The sequence below is a fragment of the Scyliorhinus canicula genome, chromosome 15, assembly GCF_902713615.1.
Source record: "Scyliorhinus canicula chromosome 15, sScyCan1.1, whole genome shotgun sequence".
NCBI lineage: Eukaryota > Metazoa > Chordata > Chondrichthyes > Carcharhiniformes > Scyliorhinidae > Scyliorhinus > Scyliorhinus canicula.
Window position 1 is genome coordinate 48,614,367 of NC_052160.1, and position 12,939 is coordinate 48,627,305.

The 12,939-nt window shown below is 42.2% G+C and overlaps 1 protein-coding gene across 2 annotated transcripts in view; it reads left to right on the forward strand.

The window, feature by feature from the left end:
- Positions 1–12,939, forward strand: part of tmem184a (transmembrane protein 184a) — a 41,176-nt gene that overhangs the window by 23,285 nt on the left and 4,952 nt on the right. For both annotated transcript variants that reach the window (XM_038819966.1, XM_038819967.1), the window contains exons 4-8: positions 765–855; positions 1,418–1,493; positions 7,185–7,276; positions 9,901–10,070; positions 10,938–11,135. In XM_038819966.1, coding sequence (XP_038675894.1) covers positions 765–855; positions 1,418–1,493; positions 7,185–7,276; positions 9,901–10,070; positions 10,938–11,135 — 627 coding nt within the window. The remainder of the gene's footprint in view (positions 1–764; positions 856–1,417; positions 1,494–7,184; positions 7,277–9,900; positions 10,071–10,937; positions 11,136–12,939) is intronic.

Sequence of the window (12,939 nt, forward strand, 5' to 3'; positions counted from 1 at the left end):
CTTCACAAATAACTGAGAGGTTAAAGTGATGTTATCAAGTTCCTCCAGTTACTAGTTGTTTTGCATGAGCCATCAAAAATAATTGGAAACTTAACGAGCTGGAGCTTGCTTTCACACACCAGTCAGATTGGGTTTCTAATGCTTGGTTTATGTTTACATTATGCATGGATGTGTACCTGTTATGATTTTTCTTGGTCTGTCACACAACAAATAATCTGCAACATATAGTTGGACAGTTGTGTGTTGGGAGATGGAGGTAAAACTAAAGCAAAAGAACAACGGTCTGGGTTTATTATATCTAGCCTAAAATATGTTACGATTTCATAATCTCCGTATCTCACAAAGTCTCTATATTGAATGCAAATTTAATGAGTTGGTGCTTTTTTTTTTGTGGGACCAGTGATCAATTACTACTTGTGAGGACCAAATGCCCATGAACTTATTGGGTGATACAAAAACATATTCTAGCTTTTGTACAGAAGATCACTACTTTGCCTTCCTCCTCCAGAATCAGCTGTCTCTCTTCCACCCCCACTACCTCCCCTAAACACGCACAAAGTTTTTGCCTTTTTATAGGGGAGTGATTTGATAAAACATAAAGCTATTACACACTTGCACACCCCCTGACCTGGGGTCCTTTCTGTGTTGATTGGCCATGGTTCATGCCAGATACTTGACGCAGATGGAAACAATAACTAAAAGTAGTATGTAAAGGATAGTTGTATGTCATGTACTTGCACTGATATATGTTGTCTTCCTTGCAGCCTTTGTGATTTACAACTTCCTCAGCCTCTGCTACGAGTACCTGGGTGGAGAAAGTGCAATAATGTCAGAAATCAGAGGGAAACTAATCAAGTGAGTTTTCCATCTTTATGCACATTCATATGCACTCCACACTAAAGTCACAGACATACAAAAGAATGCCATTAACTAAATGCGCTAACCGGAAAAAGCCACTAACAGAACGTTTCACTACATTCTGCACAGAGCAAAATGAAACAGAAGTGCAGTTCTTGTTTAATAAAGCCACCAACATTCTTTTCAAATATATAAACTACCAGGAGAATTTTTGCACTGTTCATTGCTCTGCCAGTGAACTCCATCCAAGAATGCTGGGCAATGGGTTTAAAACTAAAATGTCTGAAGATAAGGGATTGCAGGCCGGGATTCAAGCAATGTATTGATTTAATAGGAATAGTTTTTGGTTAAGTGTTATCCAAACACACCGTGATCTCTAGAAAGGGATTCACTGTCCAACTATTTTGCGTGATTTCTAGTGTTGTTATCCAATCCTAATGATTTGTATTTTTGGCACTGTGAAATTACAGTTTTCACAAGCAGTTACATAATTATATCCTAATAAATCCCTGGATTTATAAACTCCCTCTATTTGTTTACATTTCTATCTCATCCCCAGGTCCAATTGTATGTACGGAACGTGCTGTCTGATGGGTATGACCTATTCGATTGGATTTTTACGGTTTTGCAAACAGGTGAGATGGTTAGAAGTCTGAGCATCGGGTTTGCATGTTTGACGCTGGTGATGGTTGGTAGCAAGTTCTGTTTTCACTTGTGTTTCTTGGCCAGCCAGTCTTAACCCATTGAAGTGCACATGCAATAGCTCCAAAGCTTTTTTAAAATCTTTTTTTTAAATGTTTCCAATTAAGGGGCAATGTAGCATGGCCAATCCACCTACCCTGCACATCTTTTTGGATTGTGGGGGTGAGACCCACGCAAACACGGGAAGAATGTGCAAACTCCACATGGGCAGTGACCTGGGGCCGGGATTGAACCCAGGTCCTTGATACCGTGAGGCAGCAGTGCTGACCACTGTGCCACCGTGCTGTCCAGCGATATCTATTTTAACCATGTTAATTAGCATTAATTTTAGTTGAAAACACCTTGCAGGTTACAGGAAAATTCAGGCAAACCTATTGCATTTATACATCTACCATTCAGTAATCAAAAAAATCATACTCTCTGATCAAAAAACTCAGATGCTTAGCCTTTTTAACCTAAAAAGATGTAAAAATGTTGAAGATCGCATACATATACAAGTGTATGTGTATTGAGATGATGTCTCTATTCATTTACTATTTATTTAAACTTCCCATGTGGCTAGTATCTAATGTACTGTACTGTGAAGACCTTACTCATTCCTACCCCTTTAAAAGTAAGTTTTAAAAAAAAATCAATATTTGTTCACAATCCCAAAATACTATCAGAAAACCTTTCAGAACATTAATCTGTTCATAAGATATAGGAGCAGAATTAGGCCATTTGGCCCATCTAGTCTGCACCTCTATTCAATCATGGCTGATCTCATCCTGGCCTTAACTCCATCGGCCTGCCCGTTCTCCATAATCCTTCAACCCATTACCGATTTAAAATGTCTTAACTCCTCAAATTTACTCACTGTCCCTGCATCAACCGCACTCTGGGGTAGCGAATTCCAGATTTACAACCCTTTGGGAGAAGCAGTTTCTCCTCAACTCTGTTTTAAATTTGCCACCTCCTAAGACTATGACCTCTTGTTCTAGAATGTCCAATTTAGCGTGGCCAATCCACCTACCCTGCATATCTTTGGGTTGTGGGGGCGAAACCCACGCAAACACGGGGAGAATATGCAAACTCCACATGGACAGTGACTCAGAGTCGGGATCGAACCTGGGATCTCTGTGCTGTGAGGCAGCAATGCTAACCACTGTGCCACGGTGCTGCCCTAACTGAACCTCAGTCATTTGTAAATAGCACAATTGACCAATTGCCCCTCTTCATCCATTTCCTTTGGCACATAGGAACAGGAAAAGGCCTATTCTGCCATTCAATTCGATCATGGCTAATATGTGCCTCAACTCCATTTGCCACCTTTGTTCCCTATCTCTTGCCACCCATACCAAACAAATTTGTTAATCTCACTCTTTAAAATTTAAGTTGACTCCCAGCATCCACAGGAGAGAACACTCCACATTTCTGTGATTCGTTGTCAAAATGTGTATCCTTATTTCACTCCAGATTGGCCAAACTCATAATTTTAAGTACATGCAACCTGTCCTTCTAATTTAACCCTCCCAAGGCCCAGTACTATTCTGATGAATCTGTACTGTACACCTTCCAAGACCAATATATGCTCTTACAGGGAGCTGGTGCAGATACAATGGGCCTCCTTGTGCATTGTAAGAATTCTGTGATGCTTCTTGAGGTGTGGTGCTCAGAGCTGAATGCACTACTCAAGATAGAGCCTGACCATGGCTCTGTACAACAACAACTGTAGCAAGCAATAGGGTAGCATTTCCTTTCCTTTTGGATTTCAAATCCACAGTTTTACCCATTTGCTTAATTTGCCTATGTCCATTTTGTAATATCCTGCACGGGACCTACTGGGTGGAAATGCTTGTTTTCCCATCTTCCCTGTGCTCCTTGCAGAGTATAAGCTCCCCCGCCAGGGTATCTCAATTACCCACTGTATATAAGGTCGGCCAGCAAGGCACCGATCAGATAGTGTATATATCGTTTGTGTATATAAAACTTTGTTCTTACTTACTTGGTGTAGGTTCCCGTGACCTTATTAAATATTTGTAACAATCTGATCTGCAAATTACTGTGCCTCCTAAAGGTGTCATCTGCAAACATGGCTACATGTCTCTTTGTTCACGTTATTGATATAGATGGTGAAATGCTGAAGATCCAGAACAGATCTTGCCTTGTTCTGCCAAGACACCGTTAGTGTGCATTAGCCCTTCAGATTGCCCTTGTTTATGTATCATTGCCTTGACTGAGTGCATTCTGCTATACAACATTGATTGTTACTGCATGATGCTATCAATGTCAATTCTGCCCTTTGTTGAATTGAGAAATAGTATATTTTTGTAGCTATATATGTGGTAGCAGAGTGGTTTGTTCCTGGACCAGTAATCCAGAGACCTCAACTAAACACCTAGAAACAGGAGTTCAAATACCACCATGGCAATCGGGGATAAATTCAATTAAGTAAACTATGGAGTGGAAAAACTAGCATTATGAAATGGCTGAATTGTTATAAAGTCCCATTTGGTTTACTAATGTAATTTTGGGAAAGAGCTCTTCTGTTCTTATCCAGTCTGGTCTGTGATTCCAGATCCACAGCAATATGGTTGACTCTTAGCTACCCGCTGAAATGGCCTAACAAGCCACTAGGTGTATTCAAGAAGGTGGCTCACCACCAACTTCACGAGGTCAATTGGGGATAGACAAAAAATGCTGTCTTTGCCAGTGACACCCACATGATTAATTTTTTAAAAACACCAATCTGCAGAGCTGACTTCAACTTTTAGCTCGCTGAGAGCAGAACATGTGAACAAAATAATCTTCACCCTTGACTGGGTGGTACAATTGACCAGTGTGCCTCGGCTGATGAGAGGATTCAAGCAGGATACTATACTCCCCCACCTAGCTTCAACTGCTCCCCACTGTCTCTTGCTGAAAGTGTGCAGGTGTGGGCATTGGATGAGAGGCAGCATTGGAACCAGCTATGAGGGACCAACACCCATTGTGAAACAGCCAACCAACACTTGCTGGTTCAACTTACATGGCCACAGATGGGGAGGGGGGAGAGGGGGGGGGGGGGGGGGCACATGACGGTGGCTGGTGCTGCCTTCAAGAGGTCCGCCCTTGCAGAGTTTAACTTGATTGTTGTGCATTTGCTATGATTCAGTAGGTAACACATTTTTGAGTCAGAAGTTCAAGTTCCACCCCACAGACTTGCACAAATTAAGTGACACTCGCAGTGCAATACTGAGGGAGTGTTGCACCATCAGAGGTACTGTCTTTCAGATGAGACGGATGCCACATCTGCCCTTTTACATGGTACTTCATAGTAGAGAAATGGTGCTGGGAAAACTGATGGGATTGAAGGCGGATAAATCCCCAGGACCTGAGAATCTGCATCCCAGAGTGCTTAAGGTGGTGGCTCTGGAAATAGTGGATGCATTGGTGGTCATCTTCCGGAATTCTATAGACTCTGTAACTGTCCCTGCAGATTGGAGGGTAGCTCACATCACTCCGATATTCCAAAAGGGAGGTCGAGAGAAAGCAGGGAATTATAGACCAGTAAGCCTAACATCGGTAGTGGGAAAATGCTTGAATCCATTATCAAGGATTTTATAGCAGAACATTTAGAAAGCAGTGGAAGGATCAGTCAGAGTCAGCATGAATTTATGAAGGGAAAATCATGCTCGACAAATCTGTTGGAATTCTTTGAAGAGGTAACCAGTGCAATCGACAAGGGGGAGCCAGTCAATGTGGTATATCTGGACTTTCAGAAGGCGTTTGACAAAGTCCCGCATAAGAGATTATTGTGCAAAATTAAAGCGCATGGGATTGGGGGAATGTATTGAGGTGGATAGAAAACTGGTTGGCAGAGAGGAAACAAAGAGTAGGAATTAATGGGTCCTTTTCAAATTGGCAGGCTGTAACCAGTGGGGTACCACAGGGATCGGTGCTGGGACCCCAGCTATTCACAATATATATTAATGATTTGGATGAGGGAACAAAATGTAACATCTCAAAGTCTGCAGATGATACCAAATTAGGTGGGAGGGTGAATTGTGATGAGGTTGCAGGGATCCTACAGCAAGATCTGGACAGGTTGGGTGAGTGGACAAACCAATGGCAGATGCAGTATAATTTGGATAAGTGTGAGGTTATTCATTTTGGAAGCAAAAACAGGGAGGCAGATTACTACCTGAACGGATGTAAATGGGGAGAGGGGAGTGTGCAGCGGGACCTGGGTGTCCTTGTGCACCATTTGCTGAAGGTAAGCATGCAGGTGCAGCAGGCGGTAAAGAAGGCTAATGGTATGTTGGCCTTCATTGCATGAGGTTTTGAGTATAGAAGCAGGGATGTGTTACTGCAATTGTACAGTGCCTTGGTGAGACCACACTTGGAGTATTGTGTGCAGTTTTGGTCTCCTTCTCTGAGGAAGTATGTTCTTGCTCTCGAGGGAGTGCAGTGAAGGTTTACCAGACTGATTCCTGGATGGCGGGACTGCCATATGAGGAGAGATTGACTAGGTTGGGATTGTTCTCTCTGGAGTTTAGAAGAATGAGGGGGGAATCTCATAAGAGACTTATAAAATTCTAACACGACTAAACAGGGTAGATGCAGGGAAGATGCTACTAATGATAGGTGTATCCAGAACCAGGGGTCACAGCCTGAGGATTCAGGGTAAACCATTTCGGGCAGAGATAAGGAGACACTTCTTCACACAGAGTAGTGAGCCTGTGGGATTCATTACCACAAGAAGTTGTTGATGCTAAAACTTTGAATATATTCAAGAGGCGGCTGGATATAGCACTTGGGGAGAAAGCAGGATTAGGCTATTGAGTTGGATGATCAGCCATGATCGTGATGAATGATGGAGCAGGCTCGAAGGGCCAAAAGGCCTCCTCCTGCTCCTATCATCTATGTATCTATGGGACTATTTTGAAGAACAGCGGGACAGTTCTGCATGGTGAACTGATCAATATTTATCCCTAAACTCCGATCATTATCACATTACTATTTGTTGGGCCTTGCTGTGCACAAATTGGCCGCCACATTTCTTATAATAGTGATTACACTTCAAAAAGTACTTCATTAGCCATGAAGCACTTTGTGTCATGAATAAAAACAAAAAAGGCTGGAAAAACTCAGCAGATCTGGTAGCATCTGTGGAGAGAGAAACAGAATTGCTTCGAGTCCATATGCCTCTTCAGAGCACTTTGTGTCATCTTGAGATTGTGAAAAGCACTATAGAGATGCATATTCGTTCTTTCCTCTTTTCCCAGGGAGAGAACTCTTTGTTACCGGCTCACATGTATCAGCCTCCCCGAACAGGCGCCGGAATGTGGCGACTAGGGGCTTTTCACAGTAACTTCATTTGAAGCCTACTTGTGACAATAAGCGATTTTCAATTTCATTCATACTGTATAGGGAAGTGCCCATCATCTACTTTGTAATATCTTTTTGGTGCTTGTGAAAACAAGAACTTGTGTTCTTTCAGGAAAAGGAGAGGGAATTGACCCTCCCATTCTGATTTCATTGTAATGAAATTGAGGGTATGTTTTGAATGGGGAGGCTAGCAATTTATTTGTATTAGGAATTTTAAATGACTTAATGTTTTTGTTCCTTGTACTTACCATAATCCTGCTGTCTGTCGTCCCCAGGCTACCTTACAGTTCTGCGTGATTAAACCCCTAATGGCAGCCATCACCATTATCCTGCAGGTGTACGGCAAATATCATGATGGGGATTTCGAGTAAGTTGCTGTTTTGTTTCTAAACCTCAGTCTCCAAATATAGGCTGTGGCTTTTTATTGTTCGGAATGTTAAAGCTTTTGTTCCATTCATACTTTGTTTTAAATGGGTCTCCCTCAGGTGCAATGAGAAGACCTATTTTAGGTAGTATGCTGAGGTCCATGAAAGTGAGGGAGTCCAAGCATTTTTGGGTTAATGACTGTCTCTGTTGAATTCAGCTTCCCTGCATAAGTTACATATGTACCAAGTGGATTTGTTTTCCATGGTACAAAAGGTTAAGTCGGTACGCAGAGCCATTAGAAAAGTTTTCTCTTTGGAAGAGCATAACTTGAGAAAACCTTTCCTATAGTACAGACTAGGTAAAAACCATCATCTCCAGCTATTTGGAGCTACACAGATTTCTGTCTGGTTTGTGTACAGTGTAAGCAATGTAACTTGTACACCCACATAAGTGGAAGAACAAGTACTGCCTAGTTACTTGCGTGGGGTTGTTTTTATGACACCAACTGATCCAAGAACATTACAAGTTCATGGAATCATGGTATCATTGAATCCCTATAGTGCAGAAGGAGGCCATTCGGCCCCTCAAGTCTGCACTGACCCTCTGAAGGAGCACCCTACATAGGCCCACACCCCCAGACTTTCCCTGTAACCCCACCTAACCTTTTGGATACTTGAGAAGCAATTTATCATGGCCAACCCACCTAACCTCCCATCTTTGGATTGCGGGGAGAAACCGGAGCACCTGGAGGAAACCCATGCAGACATGGGGAGAAAGTGCAAACTCCCCACACACACAGGCAGGAATTGAAGCCGGATCCTTGGCGCCAAGAGGCAGCATGCCAGCCCATGTTGTGAACTAAGACTGTCTGCTTTTATTGACATCTAGTTCAGAGTGACAATGACCAAGGAAGTTGGGGAAAGATGACTTCCCAATCCACCTGGCTGCATATAGTGTGTGACCTGAAGAGGTGGGAGAGGCCTAAAAAAGCATCAGGCAAAGAAAATGCATAAATGTACAAACGTGTGTCTAAAAATATTTACATATATATAATAATAATAATGTGTTTTTCTATATATTGTATATTCTTGGCCATTGTGGCTTGGAAACAATCTGACTCCAGGTAGAATGTAACAAATTCTTTAGACAGCCAAGTAAGATCTACTATTGGACTTTGTTGAACCAATCAGCCTAATGAATAAGAACATTGTGTTCATCGGCTTTAAAGCTGAGCTGTGTGACAAATCTCTACCAATCTAGAATACCAAACAGGAGTAAGCGATTCAGCCTCTCAAACCCGTTTAGCCATTTAATTGACAATGATTGAGCTCTGTCTCTACTCCAGCTGCTCTTATTGGTTCTGTAACCCTTAATATGCTTTCTTCATGAAAATCTTAGCAACCTTGGTTTTGAAATTTCCAATTTGACTCATGACATCAACAGCCTTTTGGGGGAGTTTCAAATTTCTACAACTTTTGTGTGAAGACATGCTTTCTGACATCACCCCCTGAATGGTCTTGCTGCAATATTAAAACTTGTGCCTCTTTTTTCTGGACTCTCTCACCAAGGAAATTGTGTCCCTTTCTGAACCCTCTCTGCACCTTTAGTGGTCTTAAAAACCTTCATTAGATCATCTACATTAAGTAATTTCCTTATTGCAGCCTGCTTATATATTTTGAATGAAATCTGCCTCCACAATTTTTGTTCACAATAAAACGGTTGTGGTGATAGTTTTGTGGCTTTCAAGCTAAAGAAAGCGATGAGCAGACATGAAAGATGGGGAAATGTGGTTCAGCAGCCAGGACGAATTGTCCTCGGGAGCCGTCACCAATGCTGGAGAAAAGAGAACAAGACATAAAGAATAGTCACCCTAATTGCAGGGGGAGTGGATGCACTAATGTAAAGCTATGGAAGGTTATTGAGGAAAGGTGGGACAAAGCCATGGATCAGTTTGAAGGAGAGGTTGAGGAATTTCAGGTTGATTCCAGGCATGCATTTAGTTGAAAGAAATTCCCTTCATGGGGCAGTACTTACTGGCAGGAAGTTGAGAGTTGTAGGGGTTTGGTGGACAAATGTCTTTGCTGTATGAAGGTGCTTGGCCTCTCTAATGACCATGGGTCAGCACTACAGCTCCCAATGAGCTTCTGAAATTTCTTAACTATTTACTGCTTTAGTATATCAAGTGGTAAGAATCAGCTGAAGCTGAAACCTCTCTAAATTGTTGCTCTTATTGACATTAAAACATGGCAGTTTTAGGGATGTGTGTAATCTTGGTCAGCAATACAGCTCAAAACGGCCAAATACTATAACTAGCATTAAAACGTCCATATTGAATAGTCCGGATTTCTTAGTGGAGTTTCCTGATCTGTGCCATTCTCTTGTTGAGCACAGATTGGGTATGGGAAAGTCTGAACGAGTCTATTTTGGGGAAATCCAGTGCACATTGTCATATCTGTCTTACAAGTGACATTAGCAAAGGTCTGGAAGGTGGACCCTGGGAAATAGAGAACCCCCTGGGTGGACCATAAATAGGTGGGCTAGGTTAAAAGTTAATTTTAAGCAAATGATTGGAGATGCAGAGAATCCTCTAGCTGCAAGCTAATTGTGTACATTTCATTCCCACAGTGTGAGAAGTGGATACCTATATATCACCATTATTTATAATATCTCTGTGAGTCTTGCACTCTACGCATTGTTCCTCTTCTACTTCGCCACCAGTGAACTCCTCCATGCATTTGATCCTGTTCTGAAATTCCTGACGGTGAAATCTGTTATTTTCCTCTCCTTTTGGCAAGGTGGGTGAAGTGTCTATTTTAAAAGTCTGTAATATCTTTACAAAGTGACTCAGTTGAGCAAACATGACAACAATGGCACATTAAAAGTGAAGGGGAGGAACTTGAAGGTTTAAAAAAGTAATGGATAAAATAATGGGACTTAAGATTGACAAATCTCCATGACCTGATTGTTTCCAGACCAAGGTATTGAAAGAAAATAAATTGCAGATGTCATTTTCCAGAGCCTCTAGGTGCAAATATTTAGATTGGGCAAATTGTAAATGCCACTCCATTATCCGAGAAGGAGAGGGGAGGTATCAGGTGATTACTAACCCCTCCATTTAATATCAGTTGTTATTGGAATCTATCATTAAATGCATAATTGACTTTGCATGCAGACAAATGTCAGCTGATCAGAGCATCAATGTGGAATTACAAAAGGTGATGATGTCTGACTAATCTCGTTGAATTACCTGTGGTGGTTACTAGAATAGTCGGTGGTTTAAATTTGCTTCTAAAAGGTGTATGTTAATATTTCCGCATAGAGCTTTATCAAAGGAGATATTATACATCCAATTACTACAACATTCCTCAGACACCCTGATCAATGTCCCCTTGACCAATTGCAATTAATTGATTATTCTTTCTGCAGTCTGTGGGGCATAATTGTGCACAAGGTGGTGGCCATTGACCAATAACAACAGTTACTGAAAATCAAAGCACTTTACAAGTGCAACACTTTGGGTATTTGAGAGTTATGATGAGACACTGTATTTAAATTCTATTGTTTTGAAATAAATTTAGAGTTGGACGAATGTTTTCATTTCTATTAATGCGGCGCATGAGTTATTGTATCTGCTAATGTGGGTTGGATCAATATTTCCTCAGGAATGCTACTGGCAATCTTGGAGAAATGTGGTGTGATCCCAGAAGTCCAGATTATTGATGGCCATGAAGTCAGGGCAGGGACAGTGGCTGCAGGTTACCAGAATTTCATCATCTGCATCGAGATGTTCTTTGCTGCCATTGCCCTTCGTTATGCCTATCCTTCCCAGGTGTACAGTGAAAAGCCTGAAACCACACAAGGTAGGAACATCTACTTACTCCACGCTTCAGCAGCTGGCTGAAGGAATAGTGATGAAGTTAACTGTTTGGCTCCTCAGATATTTGGAGCAGCAGATATCTGGTTCAGTTCAAAGCACAAGATTTATATCACTGATCCCAACTTGGATAGCAGATGTCAGCAATCCATTTGAGCTCAGTTCCCCAAGCCATGGCAGAGGGAAAATCAACCACCCCCGATTGATGCCTCCTTTTTGAGAGAGAGAAAAGGAATGAATGTTGTGTGAGAATGGTATCGAGTTTGACTTTGATATCCATTGTGGTTGAATAGTCTGACGACATTCACAATCCAAGGATAGCACAGTGGTGTGGTGGTTAACACTGCAGCCTCATGGCGCCAAGGACCCGGGTTCGATCCCAGCCCAGGTCACTGTTCATGTGGAGTTTTACACTTTCTCCCCATGTCTGCATGGGTCTCACTCCCACAACCCAATTTTTAAAGAAATTAATTTAGAGCACCTAATTATTTCTTTTCCAATTAAGGAGCAATTTAGCATGGCCAAGTCACCTAACCTGCACATCTTTGGGTTGTGGGAGTGAAAACCAGGCAGACGTGGGGAGAATGTGCAAACTCCACAGACAGGGCAGAATGGCACAGTGGGTTAGCGCTGCGGCCTCACGGCACCGATCCCGGCTCTGGGTCACTGTCCACGTGGAGTTTGCACATTTTCCCCATGTTTGCGTGGGTTTCGTCCCCAAAACCCAAAAATGTGCAAGCTAGGTGGATTGGCCATGCTAAATTGTCCCTGAATTGGAAAAAATGAATTGGGTGCCTAAATTTAAAAAAAAAGAAAAAAGAAAACTCCACACAGTCAGTGACCCAGGGCCGGGATCGAACCTGGCTCCTCCGCGCTGCAGGCAGCAGTCCTAACCACTGCGCCATCATGTCGCCCTTGAGAGGAGAAAATTAAGACAGGAACCCAAATTGTTGTTTACAAAGAAGAACAACGTGTATTTATTTAGCGCCTTTCACAACTTCAGGGCAAGGTACTTTGGTTTGTCGTTAATTCCTTGTCCTCTGTATATTAGTGCTAGCTGGAGAAGTCATGAGGACAATCTACTTCAAGTCTTGTACACGCCAGACACAAGCCCTGCTTGGACAGCAGTGTGGAACTGAGGTGGGGAGTTTACCCACACGTGTACTTTCTATATGCGGAGTTTTTGTTTCAGGCCTGTGCTCGCGTTTCATATTAGTCTTTCATTTTGGAATTTTGAGTCTTAAACTGTTCCACATCGGGAACACAAATGACGCGGTAACTTTGAAGCACCTCCCGATCAAACTAGCTCTCCTCCTCTTGCACCCACTATCAGCCATGGAATGATAAGGCCAATGATTTTCATGTTATTGATGGATGACAACTGCAAGATTTATGTTTGTGATCATGTAGCAGCTGCTAAACCTGTTTTTATATATAAAAGCATCAATGTCTTGAAGAGAACACTACTGTTTTCTCCAACTGTTTTCTTTCTAATCTGAAGGTAATAACTTCCTGGGTGACAGAGGCCTATGTTACCTCATCTGACTGACGACAGTGGGCTACATGGTGTTTACAGCACAAAAACAGGCTGTCCTGTAGAACTGGATGGTAGCAACATGCAAGTGGTCACCACTCTTTTTTTGATAAATATGTTTCTCCAGAATTCCCTATTGGATTTAATGTTGATGGCAGGTTGTTCTCTGGAGCAGTGCATCCCAGCTGAACCCTGTGGCTGACCACATACTGGTACTATTCAGAGACTGGTATCGGAGTTGATGGTTAAGAGTCTA